This window comes from Ovis canadensis, chromosome 3 (assembly GCF_042477335.2).
Source record: "Ovis canadensis isolate MfBH-ARS-UI-01 breed Bighorn chromosome 3, ARS-UI_OviCan_v2, whole genome shotgun sequence".
Lineage (NCBI taxonomy): Eukaryota > Metazoa > Chordata > Mammalia > Artiodactyla > Bovidae > Ovis > Ovis canadensis.
Genome location: NC_091247.1, coordinates 218,958,446 through 218,986,423, shown reverse-complemented (window position 1 = coordinate 218,986,423; position 27,978 = coordinate 218,958,446). Strand labels below are relative to the sequence as shown.

The window sequence follows — 27,978 nt, the reverse complement described above, 5'->3', positions numbered from 1 at the left end:
TTCTGTAGACTAGATGGTTGTGACTTAACACAATTTTTTACTTTTGTTTTTAAAGGCTCTCTTGAGAGATCTGTTGGGCTCTTGTCATTTCTGCTCTCATCTACACTGTTCTCCTTCTGTAGGAATATGCACTTTCTGGTTGGAACTTGAATAACATGCCTGTGCTCGAGCAGTCTGTTCTGGCACATATCAACGTGGACATCTCTGGCATGAAGGTGCCGTGGCTCTATGTGGGGATGTGCTTCTCCTCCTTTTGCTGGCACATTGAAGATCACTGGAGCTATTCCATCAACTACCTGCACTGGTATGCACAGTCTTTGTTAACAGCACGCACACTTTGTGACCTTTCTAAAGGTGTGATAATATTAGGTGATGTGTTGGGGAGAACTGACTTTAAAGTGTGTTCTACCCAAAGTAGGTATATAAGGTGGGGTCTCGGTACAGCGTCTCTGACACTTCCACTCTTAACGTGTGTGCAGCCAAGCCCCGGATTTTAGACCAGATGATTCTTAGTATTTAGTGTACAGGGAACATTTATTTGATTTAACTTTTGATATACAAGGCAGGATATTTAAAGTTTATATAGTCAAGATCTGACTAACCTTCAGTATTTGAAATTAAATGCCTATGTTACATGTGTATTCATTAAGGTTTTTTGTTGGTTTTTGTTTGTATTTACTTACGCAGTTCCTTGTCCAGTATTCCGATCTTAACCAAATGGTATTTTTCTTTCCATTTGAAAGATACTGCTCAGGTCAGACTGTGCAAACTAATGGTGTTCTTTCTTTCATCCCTGTGCTTTGCAATATGATAACTTCTAGCCACGTGTGGTTTTTTAAAATTAAGTTTACTTCATCATTTGCATTAACCACATTTTAAGTGCTTAATTGTCACTTGTGACTGGTGACCCTGGTATTGGCCAGCATAGATACAGAACATTTTCAGTCATTGCTGTAAGTTTCTATTAGAGACAGCACTGTGAATTGCATTACGATTTAAGTTATTCTATAGATTGCATGACTAATTAAATCAATTTCCTTGAACTTCAATTAGTATTATAAGTAAACTCTAGTCCACTGAAGTCTGATGTATTGCCAATGCCAAGTGTTTGGTCCTTAAGATTCATAGATAGAACTCAGGATTTCAGCAATTTGTAAGATTCATAAGTATTATTCGGGATTTCAACAATGTCTCTCCTTGGCTTATTTCCTTGGATAGTAATGTTGAACTCCATGAAGTTGTACAGACATATTCTATAGGGCATTGACTTTTACTTTGATCATGGTGCGGATAATTGGAATGTCCAGTGGACCTGTGAATTAGGCAGTATGTCAGTATCCTTTGGTACAGTGCTTGCTTTTCCTATAGCATCTTTCCTGTTTGAAGACGCTGTTTACTGCTTGACCTTAAAGAGTTCATTCGACTTGCCTTTCCGTAGTGAAAACTACGTACCCACCTGTCCATATACTCTTGCCTTACCTCCTGTTGTGAATAGTAGCACAGATTTTTGAAATGGTTGGTAGGATTCAAGATCCATAATCTATGGCCACAGAGCAAGACAAAGTTAATTACAGTTTAGTGGATTTGAGTCTGAGGCCCTGGCCTCATGGGCACCGTGCTCTGCCTGGATAAACAGTTACTTCTTTGCTAGGGGAGAGCCAAAGACATGGTATGGCGTGCCATCTCATGCTGCAGAGCAGCTGGAGGAGGTGATGAGGGAGCTGGCCCCTGAGCTGTTTGAGTCCCAGCCTGACCTCCTGCATCAGTTAGTCACCATCATGAACCCCAATGTGTTGATGGAGCATGGGGTACCGGTGAGTCTTTATTCATCTCCCTTCAGTATTTTAAAGTTAATGTATATCATAATGTATGCTTGGTTTTATAATGGGGAATAAAATCATGTCCTCTTTTAGCCAAATTAGAATTTATACTCTGAAGGGAACAACATTTATTTCATTAAGAATGGGTTGTTATGAAATGTGAAGCATACCTTATGTACAGCAGCCTGTCAGAATAACCTTGTTTTCAGTATATCTTGGTTTTAGTAAACATCTTATTTTCTTTATTATCCCCATTTAATCAAAGTAGCTGTGTCTTAAGTGGTAGTTCTAATAACTGATCCTTATCTTTGTGGAGATCATATTTCCATCTTTCATATAAAGATTTTATAGCCTTTTTTTGTATGAGATAATGAAGTAAAAATACATAAGGAACACCTTTTCTACTTTTAAATTTAGTTTTGAAAATGATTATTACCTTTAAATTGTACTAATGTTTGATAAAGTATAAATTCAGTGTTTGCTGCGTGTAGTCAAATAGTTATCATAACCTTAATGAGAAAGGAGATTGGGCGATGGTAATGTTGCCTTGTCTTTAAAGAGTTAATTTGTACACAATCTTGGACTTTTCAAAAGACATAGTATTATCATAAAACCAAGAGATTCAGGAAAACTGATTTGAGGATCTCTCCGTATGACATAGGAGCTAATCAGTTAGTTTCCCCCCCAAAAATCATGCAAAAACAGTGAAATTCATCCTTTCCCACTGTGTATATCATAGAAATAAAAGGAATAAAAGAAAATTTCTCTTAATTGTAAAAATGTCATCAAGTTAGGAAACTAGTAGTAGCTCAGTGAGAGGAATGTTTTCTCCTTGAAAATTTCCTTGGGCTGTGAATTCTTGTCATGAATTATTTTAATTTATCAGTGACATAATATTATAAGAGGTGAAACTGACAGCTTCTTCAACCCTGATGTTATTTTTTGGTATGTGTAGCTTAATAGTTTATTGTTGTCAAGTTTAAAAAGCTCTTCTGAAACTGGTGAAATGTCTCCCTTTTCTATTGTTTTCATTTTGTTTTCTTCTGCTTTCGTATCCTGTTTCTGATTTGCGTTTAGGTGTACAGGACCAATCAGTGTGCTGGCGAGTTTGTGGTGACGTTCCCTCGGGCCTATCACTCTGGGTTTAACCAAGGCTACAACTTCGCCGAGGCCGTGAACTTCTGCACTGCTGACTGGGTCTGTTCTATAGCAAGTGGCTGTTGTACGTCTACTAACACCCCTGGAGATGCATTGTAATTGCTGTGTTTGCTTAGCTGGGAGGGGAGGTTTATGAGTATTCAGTAGGGATTGTGATGTCTGCTGCAATTTAGAAAGTTCCAGGTAGTTTTTATTTGGAAGGTTTTATAGTTCTTTTCATTCGTTACTATCTTGTTCGGTTTGAATTTTAAATGAGCAGTTGATGTTTTCTGAGTCTTCTCTCAGTGAACGTAATTCCTTTAGTCTCTGGTTTCTTTGAGCATTTTTTGGATTTTATAAAGGTGACCAGATCTTTGGGAATTAATTGTACCATATCAAATAGCTAGTTCTGATTTTTATCTTAAAATATCCCTTTATTATTTTCCTTCTGATAGAAAATTAGTTGATTTTATTCTTGGCATTTTATGTTTTCTATATTCTTTTTAAAAAGATTATTTTAAAGGGTAGCCGTGATACTGAGATCTCTATGGGCTCCACTTTTGTGTAGATGATGTTGCCATTGATTGCCATTTTGCTTGTAAATGAAGTAGATATAAAAAAGTAATTAGTAGCTTTTACATCTTGTTGGGGACATAAAACTGCAAACTTGTAATACACTATTTGACTTTATTTTTCCTTTAGTGAGATTATTCTGTTTGTCACCTCTCCTGACATTTTGGGGATTTTTTTTTTTTTTTTTTAGTAATATTGGATCTTACGTTTTCTATGGGCACCTTAGTTTGTTAAACTTCATAATTGGGCTTCCCTGGTGGCTTAGTAAAGAATCTGCCTGCAGTGGAGGAGACCCAGGTTCAGTCCCTGGGTTGGGAAGATACCATGGAGAAGGAAATGGCTACCCACTCCAGTTTGCTTGCCTGCAGAATCCCATGGACATAGGAGCCTGGCGGGCTAATTAGTCATATTGTTTCCTTGGCTAATGAATGAAATTGAAAAATGAACAATCCTACTCGACCTAGTCATTCTAAACTTCTTACATATTAGAAAGTAGCAAGAGCAAAACAGAGCTTAAGACTTTGTCTTGGACTTGCACTATATTTTAGAAAACCCAGCTTACATTTATTAAGTGTTTGTGATTTACTTGTTCCTTGGCCAGGTAGATACAGTGTGGAAATGCAGGTGATTCAGAGATGAGTTGGAAATGATTCTATCTCTAACATGCTCATTATTACTGCTGTCTAATCTTGGGCAACTTTTAATTTCTCTGGTCCTAAATTCTTTTTTACCTGCTATGTAAAAATGCTAAGATACACTTAATGACCTCAGACAAGTGAGGTAATATATGTGAAAGTCCTTGATACTCCTTAGGAGAAGAGTGTGATATAATTGAAAAGTAAAAGCAGCTTTATATCTGGAATAAAGTGATGGTACAAATTTTTATAAGCTACAGTGGTCAATCAGTTCTATTTTATGTGGCTTCCTTACTTGTGATAATTAAAACTGCAAGTCCTATGGTTTTGTTTTTCTTCTTACTTTTGCTTTAAGGCTGAGAAACGTTTACATACCTGAGAATTTAAAAAGAATTGTATATTGTTGGTAGACAAGATAAATGCAGAACATAAGCTCAACGTGTTTTGGTTTTTTTTTGCTTCATAAGCTCAACATGTATTTTCTTGGGAAAGATTGTTTCTTTGGAAGAGTGGGGAAATAGTGCTGGATTCAGAGATAGTACTGTGCTCTGCCGCTCTGATTCCTGTGATTCCCCTCTGCTTCCTCAAAATGGAGGCCAACTCCAAAAGGTTCTCAGAGGTTGACTTTATTTTTTCTGTGATGTTACAGTTTTCAGATACAAACAAAAACTTCAGCCATCCAAGTTTTTCCACTTGAGTAAAGGAAAGAAGTTGGAGAGAGAGAAAGAGTTTGTGTAGTGTAGCTAGTATCAGTTTTATTTGAAGCGTGTTAGATTTTTTAGAAGTTATCTTAGAGAGTGTATCTGTTGGCTTATGAAAAGTGATCATTTAGTAATTTATTTCGTGTAGGAAAATTAAAGTACATAATCTCATGATTGCACTTCGGATTTTTTCTAGGCCAGACTGGTAGTTTTAAAAATAATTTCTAGATGCTAACATCTAAATAGTCCTTATAAAAAAATAGTCCTTGTGAACTAGTGCTTTTTCCTTCCCTTCCCTTCCATTTTCCCTCCTTTGTAGTAGTGTCTGGTTTTTTTGTTTTGTTTTGTGGAAATATCAATGTTGAATATGTCCAATTATATCTTTATAGCTTGGTGATTTTCTTTCTTTTCCTGTAAGGTCAGTCCCATGTGACAGGTGTAAGAGTTCTGCCTCATTTATGTGTCAAGAAACTCATGCCTGAGGTGCATAACTGCGTAATGATTGGAAGTCAGCCACTTAGGCTGGAAGCTCAGCATCGGGGATTGGGGGGTTTTCTTTGGGAAGGCCTTTGTGAAATTCTTGCTGGGCGATAAAGTTTTAATATTTACAGTTACCTCTTACATTCAAATGGACGCTCTTGTTCTGTGTTGTTTATAAGAAAAAAAGAGGATCTGGGGTAAGCAGTGGTTCTGTTCTGGAATGTTATAAGCAAGTACTTTAATTTGAGAATCTGGTCTTGTTTTCAGTTGCCCATTGGACGTCAGTGTGTGAGTCACTACCGCCGGCTGAGGCGCCATTGTGTCTTCTCCCATGAGGAGCTCATTTTCAAGATGGCGGCAGATCCGGAATGCTTAGACGTGGGGTTGGCTGCCATGGTGTGCAAGGAGTTGACGCTCCTGACTGAGGAGGAGACACGGTTAAGAGAATCTGTGATGCAGATGGTGAGTTTGCTGATTACACTGCTCACGGAAAACACTAAAAATTGAACCTGTGGTGGAAAGAATCCATTTTCATCTTCAGTCCCTCTAGAAGTTGAACACAGAAATGGCTAGTTTGGAGATTTCATACCTTTGTTTCTGCCATTTTGGTTTAAGTTGAAGTTTTAGGAATCTTGATGTCAGCATCTCCAGATTTTTAAAAATGCAGTCCTGTCAGGTAGAATTTCTTAGGTATATATTTTAAAAATTTTCCTAGGTATAGTGTTTCTTTAGGTGAGAAAAATCAAGTTCTCTCAGCTTTGTAATTAAACAGAAGTTGTGTTTCTGGTGATTGTAGATTGTCCGAGTTAATCAATCTGTCTTTCCCGCCAATCTGAGTTTTTCGTGAATATAAGAAGCACTGAATAACCCAGTGTTGGGATTTTGAATGCTTCAAATAAACTAAACATCATATTGAAATGGAAACTAAATATATGTTTTTAGCCTGTCTTAGCCCATTTTCCCTAACCCTCCCTACGTAGCTAGCCTCATTGGCTGTGTACCATGCTCCCTCTTTCTCTGTGTAGCCCACTTTATTTCCCATGATACACAATTCCTTGTGGGATCTTAGTTCCCGGACCAGGGATCGAATCTGTGTTCCTGTATTGGTAGGCGGATTCTTAACCACTAGATCACTATGGAGGTCCCTTAGTGGAATTCTTTACTATAAAACTTACTTGATCCTTTAATGTGCTGGTACTTGTTAATTTCCAGTTGGAAGAGGTATGATGCATAGCATTTATCTCCCCCTAAGTTTCCTTGTTTTTTTGTGGAATACTTTCTAGGGTTAGTGGTCCTTGGAGTATGCTTTGGGAAGAGGTGTAGAATTTCTTGAAGCAGCCAGGATTAGTCAGATGATGTATTAGCATTCCCTGTTTGCCAGCTGTTAACGTAAGAAACACCTGCAGTGCATTTTGGAACCATTTTTGTATTAAAGTAACTTTTAAAGAAAATACGAAGTGCTTCTATGAGAAAATGAAAAGATAGGAGAGTTCAGCCAGGAGAGATCTAGATAAGAAGAAAATATTGAAAGAATTGGGTTGTGTCTGCCAGTGAATAAACTGTTAGATCACTACCTTGTTTAAGTGGAGAAAAAAAAGAAGATTGCTGTCATAGTGGAATTGGTTTGTAAACACCATGCTCAGGTAAGTAGAAACTGTAAAGGGGACCCCCTTATTTATCAAATGGAAGCCTTTGTAAAGTGCACGCCAAGTGCCCTTTCTTAAAGTGGCATACCGAATTTGATAAGCTTTCTTTTTTTCCAGTTTTAATATTTTTTTAAATTAAAGTCAAGTTGATTTACAATGTTTTAATTTCTGCTGTACAGCAGAGTAATTCAGTCACATATACATTCTTAATGTTCTTTTCCATTATGGTTTATCATAAGATATTGAATATAGTTTTCTGTGATATATATAATAGGGCTTTGTTGTTTATATGCAGAAGGTTAGCTTCTTTTTGATGCCTTGTTGAAATAGATTATACTTTGATTTTCATAGTTTAAGTAATTTTATATCTCTTTATCTTTGCATGTGTTTGTACCTATCTGTTATTTTCAGACTATTAAATTTTTTAGTTCAAGAGTATATTGTCCCTGGGGACAGTGCTTTTTGATTTATCTTTTTCTTATGTTAAATAGAAAAAAAAACCACATAAAACATATAGAACTTCATGAATTATTCTGTGGCAACCGTTGTTGTCATCACCATATGGTCAAGAAATAGAACTTTATCAGCTAGCCAGTATTTTGTAATAACTATAGGGTATAACCTTTCAAAATTGTATATTAAAAAAGGTTTTTAGGGCAAAATATGTTAGAAAAATAATACTAGCAAATAAAAAAGTCTTGGCTTACTGTGCCCAAGAAAACCCTTATCAGCCATCTTCAAAGTACCTCCCAATTACTGTTTCCTGTCCTTTCTTCAACAAATGACTTTCAACCTCTGTAGTAAGCATTTCCTGCATTTTAAGATGTTTTTATCAGTCACATGTGCATTCTTAGATACTAAGGTTTAGTCTTGTTCATAAAAAACTAGCTATGTTTTTAGAAAATATTTTGAGGATGTGCCATCGTATCTCCCGTGTTTATGTTGTCAGAGTAGTAAAAAAAGTTAACAAGTTTAAGTTCTCTGATGCTTGAAAGACTGGAAAGACTTGATCAGGTGACATCAGTTGTATTTCAGGGTGTCCTGATGTCGGAGGAAGAGGTGTTTGAGCTTGTGCCTGATGATGAGCGGCAGTGTTCAGCCTGCAGGACCACCTGTTTCCTCTCTGCTCTCACATGCTCCTGTAATCCTGAACGGCTCGTGTGTCTCTACCATCCGACTGATCTGTGCCCCTGCCCCATGCAGAAAAAATGTCTTAGGTATCCACACGTTTCTCGTAAGGCTTCCATTACAGTCTTCTTAAAAATTGTTAATACTCTTGTTCGTAATGCCCTTCCTTGTGTTTGTTCTGGTTACCTCTTACCCGTCCGCCTCCTTTCTTGAGGGTCAGCCCATTAAAGTTGGCCCTGAACTTACTGAGTACAATGAGTTGCTTTATCAAGTTGATGGGACACATTCCTTGCCTCTCTCTGAATTAAAGCTCTTTGAGCTGCTTAGGCTCTTCTCTTTATGTGTACCTGGCCATGGTACTTCCCTTAAGGTGATTCTGTTTCAGTGTTAATTTATTTTCAAATTGTTGTTGGGTTTTGAAAGTTTTTATTTTTGTATGTGATCTTCTTTTTAGATATCGCTACCCATTGGAGGACCTCCCTTCTCTGCTCTATGGTGTGAAGGTCAGGGCACAGTCCTATGACACGTGGGTCAGTCGTGTTACAGAAGCATTATCTGCCAATTTCAGTCACAAGAAAGGTTAAGTTTCTTCCTTTTTTAAGCAGACACTGAAATGGTTTTCACTTTGAAAGAGATCTTGTTTTGTTTCATGTGTTTTTCCTCCATTAAGGAAAAGTCCTAGGCTTCGTAAGAGATTTGAGACCAATGAGTTGGTTGACTATAGACTTAATTTCCTGTTTGAGAATCTTTCGTTAAGTGATAAAGTTGATATAAAATGAGACAGATTGCTAACAGCAGATGTATCATATATTTTGGGGAACCGTTGTTACAAGTAGACTCACATTAATGGCTTACTGAGCAATTCTTTTTTCAAGAAAATTAGAGTTACCAAGGGAACATTTCATGCAAAGATGGGCACAATAAAGGACACAAATGGTATGGACCTAACAGAAGCAGAAGATATTAATAGGTGGCAAGAATACACAGAAGAAATATACAAAAAAGATTTTCACAACCCAGATAATCACAGTGGTGTGATCACTCACCTGGAGCCAGACATCCTGGAATGCGAAATGAAGTAGGCCTTAGGAAGCATCACTACAAACAAAGCTAGTGGAGGTGATGGAATTCCAGTTGAGCTATTTCAAATCCTAAAAGATGATGCTGTTGAAAGTGCTGCACTCAGTATGCCAGCAAATTTGGAAAACTCAGCAGTGGCCACAGGTCTTGAAAAGGTCAGTTTTCATTCCAGTGCCAAAGAATGCTCAAACTACCATGCAATTGCACTCATCTCACACACTAGTAAAGAAATGCTCAATTTTCTCCAAGCCAGGCTTCAACAGGATGTGAACTGAGAACTTCCAGATGTTCAAGCTGGATTTAGAAAAGGCAGAGGAACCAGAGATCAAATTGCCAACATCAACTGGGTCATCAAAAAAGAGTTCCAGAAAAACATCTACTTCAGTTTCATTGACTGTGCCAAAACCTTTTACTGTGTGGATCACAACAAACTGTGGAAAATTCTTAGAGCTGGGAATACCAGACCACCTGACCTGCCTCCTGAGAAATCTGTGTACAGGTCAAGAAGCAACAGTTAAAACTGGATGTGGAACAACAGACTGGTTCCAAATCGGGAAAGGAGTACTTCAAAGCTGTATATTGTCACACTGCTTATTTAACTTATATGCAGAGTACATCATGAGAAACGCTGGACTAGATAAAGCACAAGTTAGAATCAAGATTGCTGGGAGAAACATTAATAACCGCAGATATGCAGATGACACCACACTTATGGCAAAAAGCAAAGAACTAAAGAGCCTTTTGATGAAAGTGAAAAGAGAGTGAAAATGTTGGCGTAAAAACTAAGATCATGAAAACCAAGATCAGATTGTTCAGAAAACTAAGATCATGGCATCTGGTCCCCTCACTTCATGGCAAATAGATGGGGAAACAGTGGAAATAGTGACAGACTTTATGGTTTTAGGCTCCAAAATCAAATTGCAGATGGTGACTGCCGCCATGAAATTAAAAGACGCTTGCTCCTTGGAAGAAAAGCTATGACCAACCTAGACAGCATATTAAAAAGCAGAGACATTACCTTGCCAAAAAGGTCGTCTAGTCAAGGCTACGGTTTTTCCAGTAGTCGTGTATGGATGTGAAAGTTGGACTATAAAGAAAGAATTGATGCTTTTGAACTGTGGTGTTGGAGAAGACTCTTGAGAGTCCCTTGGACTACGAGGAGATCCAATCAGTGCATCCTAAAGGATATCAGTCCTGAATATTCATTTGAAGGACTGATGCTGAAGCTGAAACTCCAGTGCTTTGGCCACGTGATGCGAAGAGCTGACTCATTTGAAAAGACCTTGATGCTGGGAAGGATTGACGGCAGGAGAAGAAGGGGACGACAGAAGATGAGATGGTTGGATGGCATCACCGACTCAATGGACATGAGTTTGAGTAAACTCTGGGAGTTGGTGATGGACAGAGAGGCCTGGTGTGCTGCAGTCCATGAAGTCGCAAAGAGTCAGACACAACTGAGTGACTGAACTGAACTGAGAAATTCTCAGTATTAGGAACAAGCCACCTGGTATAAGCTTCAGTTGTATTGGCGGGATTTTAACAGCTGTAATGTTTTTGCTAATTGGTTGGTGATTGGCTTTTTATTTTCTGTGGTGATAGTATATGGCTCTCTTTGTTTTTACAGATTTGATTGAGTTACGAGTAATGTTAGAGGATGCTGAGGATAGGAAATACCCAGAGAATGATCTCTTTCGAAAACTTAAGGATGCTGTAAAAGAAGCTGAGACGTGTGCTTCTGTGGCTCAGCTGCTTCTGAGCAAAAAGCAGAAACACAGGTAAGACTGAGAAGAATTTCTCTAGTGGTTTTCTGTTTTGTTTTGACCAGAGTAATGACAGAGTCTTAATTGTCTGTGAGGCTGTGTTACCCTTCCCAAGTAATGCCCAGCCTCGTCTCCTGCTGCACGCGCTTCTCTTGCTCTGCCTGCACTACCCGCCCTGTTCGTCATCATCACTGTGCTGCCCCTGCCCTTCCCCCTCCCTGTGCTCCCCCTGCCCTTGCCCCTCCCCGTTGCTCCCCCTACCCTTCCCCCTCACCATGCTCCCCCTGCCCTTGCCCTTCCCCGTGCTCCCCCAGCCCTTCCCCCTCACCGTGCTCCCCCTGCCCTTCCCCCTCACTGTGTCCTCTGCTTAGGGCTTGTGTATTTGCTCCTGGCCCTCCTTGGGGCTATGTTCCCGGATACCCAGCTGGCTTAGACATCATATTCTTGGAGAGGCCTTCTCGGACAACCTTGTAAAATTGCAGCCTTTTTATTCTTCCTTCCTGCTTTGTTTTTCTCCTGGTGGACAAATCTACTTACTGCCTTATCTCCTCCTTCTTTTCCTACCCCACTGGAAGATAATGCTAGAGTAGAATGTGGGATTTTCATCCTTTTCATTGCTGTGCTTTGAAGCATGCCTGGCACACAGTAGGTGTGTAATAGTGTCTGTAAATAGATGATACTGCAGGCTGAAGGCAGGTGGCAGCAGAGAGTGACCTGGGTGCAGGGGAGGCTGTTAAGGAGCATGGCAGTATATGCCTTGGATTTCACATAATTCACGTTTCATTTTCTGTGGCAGTGTTGCATTCTAACATATTCCTTGTGTCTGAATAGTTTTTTCTATAGCAGTTCACATTGGGTTTTTAATTACTTGGTACATTTTTTAATCTTTTGTTTTATGAGAGACCAGTCATCAGTCAGGACTCCGCACCTGTCACTGGGTCTCTTACCCCCGCCTCCCCACCTTGGAGAATCTGGCCAAAGCTTAGAGACCCTTTTCTTAGAAAAGTGTATGTACAGACGTAATCTGGAGTCAGTTTCACAGGGTTTGTTATCTCCTAAGCTGGGTTAAAGGCCTTTGTTCTACATCTTAAGTTCCCTGAGATGGAGGATTTAGTTTTATCAGTGAACTTAACATTTTACTGTGAGAATTTATTAAATGTTTGAAATGTTTAATACTTCTAAGGTTGGAAGAACTATAATTTAGAGTGTTGAATCTTTGAGCCATTAACTGAAGAGCTAAGAATCTCATTTGAAAATGAAATCCCTCAGACACTTGTATTTTGGGATTTCTTGGGTTAGAATTCTGAAGAGACTAGAAACCCCCTTAATGCTGTAGTGACTGAATTTTCTTACTTACGTCTCAACATTGACACCAGGCAGAGCCCAGACGGTGGGAGGACGCGGACCAAACTGACGGTTGAAGAGTTGAAGGCCTTTGTCCAGCAGCTCTTCAGTCTTCCGTGCGTCATCAGCCAAGCTCGACAAGTAAAGGTGGAGTATCGCGTTCTTTTTGGGGTAAAAAGAATAGTGTGTCTTGATTCGTTTTTTTGTTCTCTATGTTTCTCTTCTCAAATAAGTGCTGCTGTTTAAGGTTTTTCAGTAGGTAGTAAGAACTCTCTTGGTTCTCAGTCTTTAATTCCTCCTTTAAAATTCTGGAACTAAGGCTAGTTTAGAAAATTTTTTTTCTCTGTTACTTTTAGGCCAGAACCTCCATTTAACATAGATGTAATTGAAATGGAAAAAATTAGTTAAAGGAATCAATGTATCAGTGAATTACTAGCCCATGAACTTTTGAAAATGCAGGGCTCTGAAATTACCAGGGCCATCATGGCTTAATGAATATGTAAAATCTCAGAAGTGTCTCTCAGATACATTAATCTGCATAGTTAACTTTTGATAAGTTGTGGTGTCTTTTTGTGATTTGGCCAGGGCTGGGTAACTAAAATGATTTTTGTCAAGGTTATCAACAGTGAAATCAATGTCAGTTGTATTGTCTAAACCCTGTGCTGTAGGAGTGTTCTGATTATTGACCATGCTTTCCTTCTTGAGAGATTTTCTTTTCTAAACATCTGACACCACACTGTGCTTATCTCAGATTCACGATTCACAGTTCCTTCCTCTTTAGGGAGGCTGTTTGTTTTCTCCTCAGCTTGGCTTCTGGGTTGGAGTACATTGGGAATCTTGGCCCTTTGTTCTCGAGGTCCTGATGTCTTCTTGGTGACATTAAATATCACCTGTATCCAGTTGATGCCCAGCTCTGCCTGCCTTTCTTCTTAGCTACAGACTCGTCTATCCAGTTGTAGCCACTCTTATTTGCCTGTGGTGGGCAGAACGGCATTTTAGATGAGATGAATCAAAACCCTTAATTGCCTTATTCCCCTTATATACCACATTCAGTTTCAAAACTAGTGCTGCTGTTATATTGCCTCTAAAATTTCTTCCAGAGTCGACTGCTAGTCATCATCTCCATCACTTAAATTATGCCCTAAACTGTGGGACTCTGCCCCTTAGATTACTGCAGCAGCTCCTTAACTGGTCTCTCTTCTTTTACTCTTGTTCCCGACAGTTCATTTTTCATGCAGTAACCAGAGTGATTATGTAAAATAGAAATCAAGTCATATCACTTCCCCATGGTTAAGATCCTCTCGTGGTTCCCCAAAGCCATCAGAATAAAATGCGAAGTGATTGTAATTAATCTACATGGCACTGTGTAATCTGACCTCTGCTTATTCCTTAACCACTTTTCTTCCATATCCACTTTGCTATCCATCATCCACTTTGGACCAAGACACAAGCTCATTCCTCTTTAAAAGCTTTTGCAGTTATTATTTGCCCTTCCTGAACTAGTGTTCCTCCTGTACCTCCTCATTGTAGTTTTGGTTGTTATCATCGTTGTGAAGTAATATGCTCCCCCCTGCCACCTCATCACCTCTGATCACTTTTGTATTGAATTGCCCTGTTTTACTTTCATAGCACTGAAAACTAACTGAAGCATTATATTCATGTCTTCAGTATCTGGCCACTTACATTAAAACATGTGTTCCTTGAGGACAGGGATGTTGTATTTTTTGTTTAATGCTATGTGCCTAGACTAGTCCCTGTACCTAACTCAGCAGTCATGAAATATTTTTGAGTGACCAGTTCAGTTGCTCAGTCATGACTGACTCTTTATGACCCCATGGACAGCAGCACGCCAGGCCTCCCTCTCCATCATCAACTCCCAGAGTTTACTCAAATTCACGTCCATTGAGTCGGTGATGCCATCCAACCATCTCATCCTCTCTCGTCCCCTTCTCCTCCTGCTTTCAGTCTTTCCCGGCATCAGGGTCTTTTCAGATGAGTCAGCTCTTCACGTCATGTGGCCAAAGTATTGGAGTTTCTGCTTCAGCATCAGTCCTTCCAATGAATATTCAGGACTGATTTCCTTAGGATGGGCTGGTTGGATCTCCTTGCAGTCCAAGGGACTCTCAAGAGTCTTCTCCAACATCACGGTTCAAAAGCATCAATTCTTTCTTCATGGTCCAACTCTCACATCTATACATGACTACTGGAAAAACCGTAGCCTTGACTAAACGGACCTTTGTTGGCAAAGTAATGTCTCTGCTGTTTAATGTACTCTCTAGGTTGGTCATAACTTTCCTTCCAAGGAGTAAGCGTTTTTCAGTTTCATGGCTGCAGGCACCGTCTGCAGTGATTTTGGAGCCCCCCAAAATAAAGTGACTTAATCAGATTGAAAAGGGGTGTGTAAATAATTACAGAGAAGCATATTTATGTCTTTATCATATGTCTGTTTGGTGCTATGATAGTGAGATTATTAAATAGTCTAGAATTTGGTAGTTTGCCAGAACCATATGTATTCCATACTCATTTTGTATCTTCTAAGTTTGTTCTTTATTCCTTTGACCTTTTCAGAATTTGCTTGATGACGTGGAGGAGTTTCATGAGCGTGCTCAGGAGGCCATGATGGACGAGACCCCAGACTCGTCCAAACTCCAGATGTTGATCGATATGGGCTCCAGTCTGTATGTGGAGCTCCCAGAGTTAGCTCGACTAAAGCAAGAGCTTCAGCAAGCTCGCTGGTTGGATGAAGTAAGACTGACACTGTCAGACCCTCAGCAGGTCACCTTGGATGTCATGAAGAAGTTGATAGACTCTGGGGTCGGCTTGGCACCCCACCATGCTGTGGAGAAAGCGATGGCCGAGCTTCAGGAGCTCCTCACAGTCTCTGAGCGATGGGAAGAGAAGGCCAAGGTCTGCCTACAGGCAAGGTGAACACATCTATTGGTGCCTGTCCCTTCTTTAAGATGTAGGTTAGAAAGGAGAGAGTGGGGAGGAACATAAAGGTCTGTTGAGCTGAATGTCTTGTGCCTTCCCCAAGTGGTCACTAGGTTATCAAGTGGGTCTGTATATGGACAGTTTCAAATCTTATGAGCACACTGTGTGCAGAGTCCTTTGTTAAGTACTTTGGTAAGTGATACAAAGTAGTGTTTTGTTTACAGCCTTACCGTTACTGCTACTCTAGTTAGGAGCTAAGAAATACAAAGCTCTGCTACAGTATGTTGTTAACTGAGAGGAACAGAAAAATGCTAGAATCAGAGGGGGGAAAGGTCAGTGTAGCTTGGAGGATTAGAAGAGACTCTTGAGAGAAAGAGGAGAATGTAAATCAAGCCTTGAAGAATGAGTGGGATTGAAATGGGAGGGGAGGTAAGAGACATGTCCTAAGATCAGCTTAAGGAATGTGTCAGTGTGTGCCCAGGTGACAGAAGCTGAGTGGTGTTTATTTTACCCCAGCAGGGGATTCACGCGGGGAAGTAGAGAGATGAGAGTCAGGCAGGAGAAGGGAGGCGTTAGCATCGGCACCCAGTAGACTTGTGAGATTGAAGTCAGGCGTCCGTCAGTTTGACTTAGATGTTCTGTATGAAAGTATTTTTTCACCAAAGATTAATATTAATATAATTTCCTTTGTGAGGATGAGGAAATTGGGATGCTTACAGAGATCATATAGTTGTTAAATAATACAGCTCAAATTTAAAGCTTTTTCTACTTCATTCCAAAGTTTTCATGTGCTTAATTACTTTGCCAGTCACTTATTTTGGATTCATTTGATAGGAAAGGCAGTTCTAAAATTGGCCAACAGTGAATGAAAAGTGAAAGTGTTAGTCATTCACTCCTGTCTGACTCTTTGAGATCCCAAGGACTGTATGTAGCCTGCCAGGCTTCTCTGCCCATGGGATTCTCCTGGCAAGCATACTGGAGTGGGTTGCCATTTCCTTCTCCAGGAGATCTTCCAGAGTTTCAGCAAATTAGTGTCATGAAGAAAATGAAGTTGGTAGAGAGGACTGAGGGAGTCAGTTTTCCAGCTCCTGTCAAAGCTCTTCTGAAATGCACCCTTAACATTCTGCATCCTAAGCGCTGGTTGGCTGCTGACTGCTCCTTTCCAGATATTCTCCTCCTGATTTTGGCCTCTCTGCCTCTTTTAGAGTGCTTTCCCTAGAATTCTGACCTAGGCCGCTTTTCTGCTCACTTTGTACCCTTTCTTGGAAATTTCATCTCACTTCTTGTCTCCATTTACCATCTTTGTGCAGACCAACTCCAAATCCTCATCTAGAACACAAGTTTGTTTTTTTACCTGTAGCTATCATCTGCTTGTTAAGTTATTCCAGAGGATGTCCTGTAGGTGCCTCAGACTCCCCGTATTCAAAATAACCTTCATCCACTGCTTCCCGTGTTCTCATCCTTTGTTCCTGTTTTCTTTGAATTAAACCCTCTTTCACTCATTTGAACAAGCCAGAACGCTGGAAATTAGTGTTGGCCCTGCCCTCCCATTTCCTTCCCCTCAGACTCAGCTCCCGAGTCCTGCTGATGCTGTTTCTTTGGTGTTTTTCTCTTTGATTCTTTTTCTTTGGGCTGTTGTTACAGCTGACTTAGCACACAGCACCAGGTTCTGTCTATAATCTCAACCCTCTGTCATCCATTCTTCACAGTGAAATTAGTATCTTCCTAAAGTGCAGAAGTGACAGTTTGACTTCGCTGCTTAAAGCCCATCACCGTTTCCCAATCCCCTTAGGGTGAAGTTCAGACTTCGTCAACCTGACTTTTTGTAATCTAGGCCCTTGCTTAAATACCTCCCATGACCCCTTGCCGTTCTTTTTCTTGTGTTCTGTGTTCCAGACATAATGACCCCTGCTCTCCACACCAACCCTGGGGAACACTTTTCCCCTCTGTCCACCTACGTTGGTGTACCTCCACCACCCGTCCCCTGGCCTGGTCCTGGCGTTCCTGACTAGTTCCTATTCAGAAAGGAGAAGCCAGCTTAGAAGTCACTTCTAGGAAGCCTTCCTTACTGCCAAGTCAACCAAGTCCCCCTACTGTATATTCTGACAGCATCTTCCTTTTCCTTTATTATTGTAATTATGGTGTATTGTAATGTTTTATTGATAATCACCTCCCCCATGATTAAAAGGTTTTATGAAGGCAAGGACTATGTCATCTTGTGCATTAATCATCCCAAGGACATAGCCCAGTGCTTGGCACATAGTAGGGATCATGGGTGCTCAAACTGTTCCCACTCTCAGTAATTTCCCGTTGCTCACATAGACCTTAATTCACAGCCCTGAAGACCTCTTAATCTGCATCTTTTCTGCCAGATTCCCCTCCTTGCTGTTACTCCCATCCCACCTCCCGTTCTCACTATCCCTCATCTTAAACTTGGTTTTAACATCTTCAAGTTTTCTCCACATCTTTGTTCATTAAATTCCTGATGTTTTTCCTTTAATCCTTTACACGACCAAATCACACTTATTTAAGGCCTAGTTCAGAACCCTTCTCAGCTCTCCCAGGTCAGATTAATCACTATTTCCCTAGTAGTGAACCCACAATCATTTGTTCTTAGTACAAGTATATTTCTTAGGATAAGGTCTGTATTTCGGTCATCTTTGTGTAGCAAGGTGTTTAGTGCTTATAGTTGAATTAAATGTCAACATCAGTGGATTTCTAGACCACTGCTTCCTACATTGCTGTCTCTTGGCATCTCTGACAGTTTCAGATCCTATGGAAACTGATATACAGGTAGTTTAGTGTGGGAAAGAGCACGGGATCTGACACTGATTCTGAGTCAGTGCTTCATGTGTGCCATTTACTGCATTAAATGACTTTGAGGAAGTAATTGATCCTGAGTTAAACTTACCTGTGAAATGGAAATGAAGGTAATAGCTGTTTGCCTCTCTCATAGGCTTATGGTGAGAATTAAGTGAAGTCACATATATGAAAGTTCTTTTATATGTTGTGTTATTTAAGTGTTGGTAGTTTGACTTATCCTCATGCGTCCTCCCTGTTTTTATGTTTATCAAGGCCTCGGCATAGTGTGGCGAGTTTAGAAAGCATCGTGAATGAAGCTAAGAGCATTCCAGCCTTTCTGCCCAATGTGTTGTCCCTGAAAGAAGCCTTACAGAAGGCCCGAGAATGGACAACTAAAGTGGAAGCTATTCAGGTAAAGAACCTCTTGAGCTGTCCACCGTTCAGGGAATGCTGTCTCACACCTGAATCCTTGAAGCCTTTAATTCTCTACTGAAATAATTGTGTACTTGAAATTCACTTGTTCTTTCATCTGATTTTTATTTTTAAACATGTATCACCTATTTAAACATTACTTGTTTCTGTTGACTTCTTGCTATGAGAGATGACAGAATTAGCCATTTAATGCTAATGCTTAGCAGTAGGGAGTTTATTTCCTGCTGTATTTGACTCTCTTGCCATGTACATGGGTTACTTTTTTAAATGGAAGTATAGTTAATTTACAGTGTTGTGCTTATTTTAAGTGTACAGCAAAGTGGTTCAGTTTTTTTGTATATATATAAAATATTTTTCAGATTCTTTTCTATTATAGGTTGCTACAAGATAGAGTATAGTTCCCTGTGCTATACAGTAGGCCCTTATTTACCTATTTTATATATATAGTGTGTACTTTTTTAAAAATTGTTAATTTTTTGCTGTCATGGGTCTTTGTTGCTTTGCACGGGCTTTCTCTAGTTGCAGCAAGCGGGGGCTGCTCTTTCTGCGTGCTTGGGCTTTTCATTGCAGTGGCTTTTCTTGTTGCAGAGCAAGGACTCTAGGGTGTGTGGATTCAGCAGTTGTGGTGCACGGGCATGTGGAATCCTCCCAGACCAGGGACTGAACCTACGTCCCCTGCATTGGCAGACAGATTCTTAACCCACTGCACCACCAGGAAAGTACAGGAGTGGGTATATGTTAATCCCAAACTCCTAATTTAGCCCCCGCCCCACTGTCCTCTAATTACTTTTGAAACAAGTAGCAGGAAAAGAAAATGAAACTGACATTTACTGAACCCCACAATACTCTTGGGGACTCATCTGGATGTTTGGGAGTAGGAATGGGAGAGAAGGGTGTAAAGATACAACCTTGGACCTCAAAGTGGCATATTCTAGTTGAAAAGACATGTATTACACATACGTAACTCAAAACAGTGAACTAAGTGCTAGAGATGAAAGTATGCCTGAATACATAAGGTTCCTTCTGAATGGTCTGCAGAGACCATTCACTGCAGCGTTTACAGTGGTGAATATGTTGTAGGGCTGGCCTGAAAGAAAGGAAACCAGCTCTCCCACTAAACAGCTGCTGCCGTTAGAAAGAGGAGGTGTCATGGTCTAATGACTTCTGTTTTGCTTTCTTTTCAGTTGAGTTTTTCTGGGACCTGCTTAGTTGCTACTCTTTCTGTTCTGTGTTTTAAAATTACTTGTTTTTATCAGTACTCCCCTGTTTGTTTCATCTTTGACCAATTTCAGGCAGTTATCAGATGACTGATAGATAATCTTTAGTTGGCTGTTTATGATTGAAGAACTGAGCTGGCAAGTAGAGGTAGCTGCTGTGGTTTTCCGAGGACTGTTTCTTCCCTTTAGTGGGAGGATGGACTTGGGGGCTCTGAAATAGTGGACATTTTCTGCTGTCCTTCAGGGTACACAGGCTGGAGGAGGCTGTGTCCTGGCCTAGCCAGAAGGTGTTCTGTATGTCTGCTTGGAGAGTCATACCGTCTGAGGGATCACTCTGGATTGTCGTCTGTGGGCTGCCGACCTGATACTCTGATGTTCTTGCCAGGACCCTGGGATGGATTACTGACTAACTCTTCCATTTCCTGTAATGACTTAATTATTTAATGTCAGTAAATTTAAAGCACTCTTAAGTTTAAAAACTGATTATTTTCATTAAGTGGAAATACTGACACATTGTTAATTAGTAGAATATCCGCTCTTGTCTGTAAATGAAGGAGGTTGTCAGAACTAAGATACTGCTCTATAGTAGTTGGAAAAATTTTGAAAGACTTTGAAACAGGCAGAAGAGACTACCGTGTCCTTTCAGTGGAGTAGTGGATGTTGTTTAGCAAACCACCCGGGTTTATTTGATTCTCTGAGTGTGTGCCTTAGACTTTCTTCTACCATGCTCATTACAACTCTCAGTTATTTAAAAGTAATGTGACTGAATTAGTCTGTAGGAAAACAGATTTCTAAGGAACAAATTATTCTCCACACTGTAGAAAAGGTGATTCCATTGACCTGGATGATATTAAATGCCTGTTTCCATCTATTAGCAAATTCCTTTCCGCATTTCTGACTTCCATGGTGGCTCAGATGGTAAAGTATCTGCCTACAATGCAGGATACCCAGGTTCGAACCCTGGGTCGGGAAGATCCCCTGGAGAAGGAAATGGTAACCCACTCCAGGATTCTTGCCTGGAAAATCTCATGGATGGGGGAGCCTGGTAGCCTGTATTCCATGGGGTCGCGAAGAGTTGGACACAACTGAGCGACTTCACTTTTACTTTTCCTCATTCCTGATTGCATTTGTATGTTTGTTTTTAGATTGTCCTTTGAACTAGTTTTTACATCTTACTGGGTCCCTTGTTAATTCATTTTAAAAAACCTTTGACCACATGAATTTATACAAACATTTTTTAAAGGACATTGGAAGACTGTTAAGAGATACAATTAGGTTTAAAGACTAATAGTTAATGGAAAAGGTTAGCACTAAACTCTTTATAAGATCTACTAATAGTGTATTGCCAGACTCCATGAGAGATGACAGATTATGTAAGGCTGTACTTCTCTTTCCCAGAGTGGCAGCAATTATGCTTACTTGGAGCAGCTGGAGAGCTTATCTGCTAAAGGCCGCCCTATCCCCGTGCGTCTTGATGCCCTGCCCCAGGTGGAGTCTCAAGTGGCAGCAGCTCGGGCCTGGAGAGAACGGACAGGGAGGACCTTTCTCAAGAAGAATTCCAGCCACACGCTGCTACAGGTGAGGAGTGGTTTGTTTTCATGTGCGTGCCCTTCAGTGCCCTCCCCAGAAGTAGGTGACTCATTACCTAAGGTGAGGGTGGTTGTCAGTTTATCTGGTCGTGGTTATACAACTTCATTCCTACTGGGTGGTATCAAATGTTGGCTAGTAATCTGGAACCTTGAACACACTTCCAGTTCACCTTACACTGTGTCAGCCTGCATCTTATCCCTGTTGTTATCGTGGACTCTTATCACCAAAAGATCTTATTCTCAGAAGCACAAATTAAAAAATAATTTTTTACCTTGAAATACAGTTGATTTATAATGTTGTATTAGTTTCTCATGTACAGCAAAGTGGTTCAGTTGTACATATATATTTTCTTTTTCAGATTCTTTTCCATTATAGGTTATTACAAGGTATTCAATATAGTTCCCTGTGCTATACAGTAGGGCCTTATCTATTTTTTATCTAGGTATTGTATATCTGTTAACCACAAACTTCTAATTTATCCCTCTTCCCACCTTTTCCCTTTGGTAACCATGTTTGTTTTCTATGTCTGTGAAGCTGCTTCTGTTTTATTAATAAGTTCATATGTATTTCTTTTTTTAGATTCCACATGTAAGTGATATCATATGATATTTGTTGTCTGACTTACTTCACTTAGTATGATCATTTCTTGGTCCATCTATATTGTTGCAAATGGCATATTTCATTCTTTTTTTGTAGCTGAGTAGTATTGCATTGTATATATGCACCATATCTGTATCCATTCCTCTTGTCAGTGGACACTTAGGTTGCTTTCATGTCTTGGTAGTTGTAAATAGTGAGAAGCACAAATTTAAATGCTCATTACCTTTTTCACGTTGAACAGTTTGAACATACTTAAGAGCATAAACTTTGGAATAAGATTGTTTCATGTTTGACGATGGATTCCTGGTGTTAAGGCTGTGTCTGTGAGCAACTTGTTGCCTTTCTGAACCTGTTCCCCTTGTTTGTGGAGATAATACCACCTACTTCAGAGGCTTGTTGGGAAGGTTGAGTTCGATAATGCAGGTGAAGTTTCTAAGAATGTGTCTGGGACATGTGAGTGGTCAATAAATGGTTACTTTTATTTTCAATTTTGAGATTTTTTAAAACCAGAGCTCAATGTTTGGTTTTATTTTTGTAGGTGCTTAGTCCCCGGACTGACATTGGTATTTATGGGAGTGGGAAAAATAGAAGGAAAAAAGTAAAAGAACTGATAGAAAAAGAAAAAGAAAAGGATCTGGACCTTGAGCCTCTGAGTGACCTGGAGGAGGGACTGGAGGAAACCAGAGACGCAGCCACAGTGGTGAGAGTTAGAGTGCTTCTTGAATTTGCTTGGTGAATGCAGCATTCTGTGAAGCAGTCACTTTTTTATGTTCCTAACTTTTTATTTTTGTATAGTTCATCTTTGACCTCATGGTTGTACATATTTCACACCTTTTTAATATTTGGAGTCAAAGTGGATAAAAACTGTTCTCTCGCCCTAAAATTGCCCTTTCCATATCCCTCTTTATTGTTGTTTTAATAGTTGTCCAGTAGTCCATCAAATTGTCCATAATTTACTAAACACATTTCTGATACTGATCATTTTTGTTGTTACTCGGTGTTCAGTATTATGGATAATAGCAAAGTGGACTTAGCCTTTTCCTTTTTTCAGGTTGTTTTCCTACACTTGACTCATAGTAATGGGATTACCAGGCTAGGATTTTAGAGTGTTTAATGGTGCTTAATACTGTTGTGCTCTTCAAAGGAATGGTACCAGCTGACTGACTGCAGCTGCTGTTTGCAGTCCTTGCCTCTCTCGGTACATTCAGTAATATAGTGAGTATGCAAAAAAGTGTTTGTAGATAATTAAAATTATGGGTTTTATTGTAGAGTAGGAGGGATATGTTATGATTACAAGGAGCCTGAGGAAGTAGAAAATAAAAATGAGCTTGGGCAATATGTAATAGTGGGGAATCGCATTCACTAAGTGACTTCATATGGCTGTTCCTGCCTGCAAATGATCCTGTTTTGAGGCTGATGGAAATAATTTCTTGTTAGCCTGCCTAGTTGAGTCAGTCTTGCCAGACAAATAGCACTGGAAATTGCCTCAAAATTGTTTCAAAGCTAACAGAGTTTTAAAAAAAAAAAGCCCTGATAATATTCATGATAATTAAGCTTTATTTTTATATATTTTTTTGAAATGAGTTACATAAAACCTTACTATAGTTAGTCATCAGCTTTTGTTACTCTTCTCCATAAGCTGGAAATTCCAAGAAATAAATAAAATTGATTTGTGTTGAACTTCCCCCAGAGAATGAATTAGAAGGAGGTAGGGAGTCAGAACCGATTAAATGTTTATCTTGTGCCAGGCGCCAAGTTAGGCACTGTCGCACGTTATCTTATTTAATCCTTAAAACAGCAAAGTGAAGTTACTAATATTCTCATTTTTTGGAAAACTGAGATTCAGAAAACCTGGATCAGGAGTCTTGTTAAGTACAAGAGCCAGGCCTGATACCAGGGTGGCTTGAACCCATCTTTCTCCTGCCCGTTATGAAAGAATTAACTACTCAACTGCTGGACATTGTCATATATGATGGCAGTTTGCTTATTTCACAGATGAGTATTTGCATAGAAACTGTCAGGCTGCCCCAAATTTTAGGAAACGATGGCTTTTTTTTTTTTTTTTTAAGGACAGTGCTTGGGACTTCCCTGGTGGTCCAGTGCTTAAGATACTGTGCTTCCAATGGAGGTGCTGTGGGTTCAATCCCTTGTTGAGGAACTAAGATCCCACATACTACAAGGTGTGGCCAAAAAAAGACAGTGCTTTGTCAACATGAGTCTGCAATGTGGAAATGGTCCCTACCCTTGAGGATTTGGTATTTTGAGAACATTTTGCAGTGACTCCCTTCAGTTACATGTTTGTCATACCCAGGTGGCGGTTTTCAAAGAGCGGGAGCAGAAGGAGCTGGAAGCCATGCATTCCCTCAGGGCAGCCAACCTCGCCAAGATGAGCATGGTGGACCGGATAGAGGACGTCAAGTTTTGCATTTGCCGCAAGACAGCGAGCGGGTTTATGCTCCAATGTGAGCTCTGCAAAGACTGGTTTCACAACAGCTGTGTTCCTCTTCCTAAATCGAGTTCCCAGAAGAAGGGGTCCAGCTGGCAGGCTAAGGAAGTAAAATTCCTTTGTCCTCTCTGCATGCGGTCTCGAAGGCCGCGGCTGGAGACGATTCTGTCCCTCCTGGTGTCCCTTCAGAAGTTGCCGGTGCGGCTGCCTGAGGGGGAGGCCCTTCAGTGTTTGACAGAACGTGCCATGAGCTGGCAGGACAGGGCCCGGCAAGCCCTGGCCACAGACGAGCTGTCTTCTGCCCTGGCCAAGCTGTCCGTGTTGAGCCAGCGGATGGTGGAGCAGGCAGCTCGGGAGAAAACTGAAAAGATCATCAGTGCAGAACTCCAGAAAGCTGCAGCCAACCCAGACTTGCAGGCAAGTTGAGAATTTTCTTTTTTCTTTTTCCCCCTTTTTCATGGGGTAATATCTGTCAGTGTGTAAGCAGTAAATCAAATCTCTTACCAGTACTAGGAAAATAACAGTAAGTTGCTTCATTACAATTTGATGGACTCAGGCATGCATTAACACTCATGTGTATTTGGTGCCTCTCTTCATCTCCGGTTGCTCGTTGTTTAGGGACACTTGCCTAGTTTCCAGCAGTCTGCTTTCAATCGGGTGGCGAGCAGTGTGTCTTCCTCCCCTCGACAAACGGCGGACTATGACGATGAAGAGACAGATTCTGATGAAGACATTCGGGAGACCTATGGCTATGATATGAAGGTAATTACAGGGGTAGGCTGGGGGGGTTTGATCACTTGATCACTGGGTTTGTTTAAAAAGCTGTTGAACACTGATGTTTAAGGCCTGAAAGTGGAAGAGAAAGCTAATCGTTATATCTATCCTGAGTTTATGGTGATGGTATTTTTTCTGTACTCTAAAAAAACAGATTGGTTTTCTGTACTCTAAAAAAACAGATTGGTAAAGCTATATTTTTTAATAAAGGATGGTATGTTTTTAAGAAGCCTGTATATATTTTCCAGAGAGGGGCTGGAAAAATTGTATGTTTAAGTTACTGAAAGGTTTCATGGCTGATTTCAGTGTTCTTTCTTTTGGATTGTTCAAGTCTGTATAGTTAGGTTTTAAGAATCCCGTTTTAGCTGTGCTTTGGGTCTTTTTCTCTGATCTCTCATCTGGTTGGTGCTGGATAGAACATCATATTCAGGGATGCATTATAGTTGGGCCCATGACTTGAATTTGTGGAGTTATCGTCACATAACAAAGGATTTGCCCTCAGTATGATTGTTTTGATAGTGACAGCACACTAGGGTGAAGGGGAGGTTTTGGCAAGGTTCTGTGTTGGGTTCTCTTCACCTTTTATTGTTGTTTTTTGTCAGGCCCAAGACGTTCATCTTTGTCCAGTAATGTGATCTGGACAGAGACCCTGCCAGCCCACAGTGAATCCGTTGATGTGTTTTGTATTCTGCTTTGTGGAGATAATGTTCAGCATCTATGCCTATAACCAGGGAATTCATAGTCTGGTGTGAGAAAAAATCAGGGTGCATTCTTTTCCTTTGTCTTTTCAGCATGTATATCAGATAGGTAAACTCATTGTCAGAGTACAAATACCATTGGCATTAGAACTCCCAGGATATAAAGGTAAACCGTCCATCATAGATGCCTGTAAATTACCTGCTGGAAAATATTTTTCTCAAGATAAAAATGGATCCAGGGGATGTTTTAATGAGGGAGTTTTAAAAAAAATCATATGAATTAAAGACTTGAGAAAAGTTGAAATTTGAATTTGCATTTAAAATGAGATTCGAAGCACATTGTTATCCTTGAAGTTAATGGCTATGTGAAGTTAATGACTGTATGTATGAAGCTGGTAAAATGACCAGAAGCAGCTGGAGGGGGATGCTGCCCACAGCACGTATAGGTTAGTTAGCTAATACTAAAATTGCCTGTTTGCAGTTTTGACTTAGAGACCTTCAGTACCTGGGTTATCTTTCTAGCACATTAGGTATCAACCAGTACTCTGGAATTGTCTAACATGATGGACTTTGCTTGGATGCAGATCAGTAACCTATGAAAACAAAACATCGCAAGTATTAAATGATTTCAGGGCTAGGGATCAGAACTGTGGTTTGATATGGTTGTATGGAGTAGTCCTTTGTTTGCAAAGTATATATGGGCTATTATCTTACACTCTCTTAGAAGGGGGTGTTGGCAGGGTGGAAAATAAGATTATGGATGTTATAATGTTAGCGGTGTATTGACAACTTAGGAGAGCAGAAGAATGGTGGTAAGACTTGTGGTAATTCAAGGTCAGATTTACTTTGACATTGGTATCTTTGCACTAAAAAAATTTCAGTGCTCCAAAATTTTGTACTAAAAAAAATTTCAAGTGCTCTTGAGTGTTTTCCTATAGAGAAAGCACTTACTCTGTAATGAAAATCTTACTTGCCAACTTACTTGCAGTTGACTTGGTGATTTTTCACTTTGTATGATCTTCCCTGATTGTGACTGTGAATTTATCCTTAAAATAGCTTAATTTTAATATCTTCGCTAGATGAAGAACCCCTGCTGGTTTAGGAAGAAGAGTAGGTAATTAGAAAGAAAATGAAAATCAGTCATTTGATCTTAGTTAACATAGCATTTAAATGTTTAAAGCAGATGGTTTGTGCATTGTATTGCTTGATTACTTCATTTTGCATGTCATACCATGTGATCACCACAAAAATAATCTGAGCAGCAATTCCGAGATCTCATTAGTCAGGAAAATAATACATTTAATGAAACAAAGTCTGAGAGTCTGTTACAGGTTTGTATGATTGTGTCTGGGATAACATTTTTTTCAGATGTTCATATGATTATTTCCTTTTAAACCATATTGTTTACCTTTACTAGACTGTTCATCCATAGTACAGTTTATATTTTCCAAATGCATACATGTGTAGAATCACACTTCAGAAAGGAGGGTATAAAATAGAAGTAGCTGTTATCTCCTAGGAAGTTTTTTTTTTTAAATCCCAGGAATTGCTTAATTTACAGAAAGGCAAGTTAAGCACTTGGATTCTTTGATTTTTCTTCTTTTCTACCCTTGTTAATACTTGAGTGGCTTCAGCTTTGGTGAAAATAGAGTCGCTTTTGTCTGAGAATTTAGTCCTGCTGATACCAGATATGGTGGAGTGACAGATCTGTCATAAGACACATTGCTCACTGAGAAGCCATTCCTTCTTCCTGTGTATTTACCATTAGTGGGACTGACTGGTAATTTCCCCCTTAGCTTGCTGTTTATCAGTTGTTTTACCTCCAGCCTCCTGTGTCTTTCTATTTAAAAGGCATCTTTTGTAGACAGCACATGTGGTAGGGTTCTCCCTGGTATGTCAGTCTGCATATGTATCTATTTGTAAAATATATGGTTAAATCTGGGGTTTTAGGCAGTATTACAATCTTTCTTTTAATTGGGGGTGTTTATTTCTTTTATAGTTAATATAATTGTTGACATGGTTGGATTTAAATTGATCTTTTATGTATTATATTTCATATGTCATCCCAGGGAAGTAATTTTTTAAATGTATTTTTACCTGTCTTTCCTTTCAACCATTATTTTCTGATCAGTTTCATTTCTAGTTCAGAAGCTTAATAGAAAATTTCCTGCTTGAGTTTCAGTG

At 39.8% G+C, this 27,978-nt stretch overlaps 1 protein-coding gene across 1 annotated transcript in view; it reads left to right on the top strand.

Moving 5' to 3' along the window:
- Nucleotides 1-27,978, top strand: part of KDM5A (lysine demethylase 5A) — a 63,770-nt gene that overhangs the window by 23,053 nt on the left and 12,739 nt on the right. Inside the window, exons 11-24 of the mRNA XM_069581561.1 lie at nucleotides 123-304; nucleotides 1,652-1,814; nucleotides 2,898-3,017; nucleotides 5,614-5,808; nucleotides 8,028-8,209; nucleotides 8,575-8,699; nucleotides 10,825-10,975; nucleotides 12,337-12,451; nucleotides 14,873-15,228; nucleotides 18,311-18,449; nucleotides 21,085-21,264; nucleotides 22,415-22,576; nucleotides 24,188-24,739; nucleotides 24,941-25,084. Coding sequence (XP_069437662.1) covers nucleotides 123-304; nucleotides 1,652-1,814; nucleotides 2,898-3,017; nucleotides 5,614-5,808; nucleotides 8,028-8,209; nucleotides 8,575-8,699; nucleotides 10,825-10,975; nucleotides 12,337-12,451; nucleotides 14,873-15,228; nucleotides 18,311-18,449; nucleotides 21,085-21,264; nucleotides 22,415-22,576; nucleotides 24,188-24,739; nucleotides 24,941-25,084 — 2,766 coding nt within the window. The remainder of the gene's footprint in view (nucleotides 1-122; nucleotides 305-1,651; nucleotides 1,815-2,897; nucleotides 3,018-5,613; nucleotides 5,809-8,027; nucleotides 8,210-8,574; nucleotides 8,700-10,824; nucleotides 10,976-12,336; nucleotides 12,452-14,872; nucleotides 15,229-18,310; nucleotides 18,450-21,084; nucleotides 21,265-22,414; nucleotides 22,577-24,187; nucleotides 24,740-24,940; nucleotides 25,085-27,978) is intronic.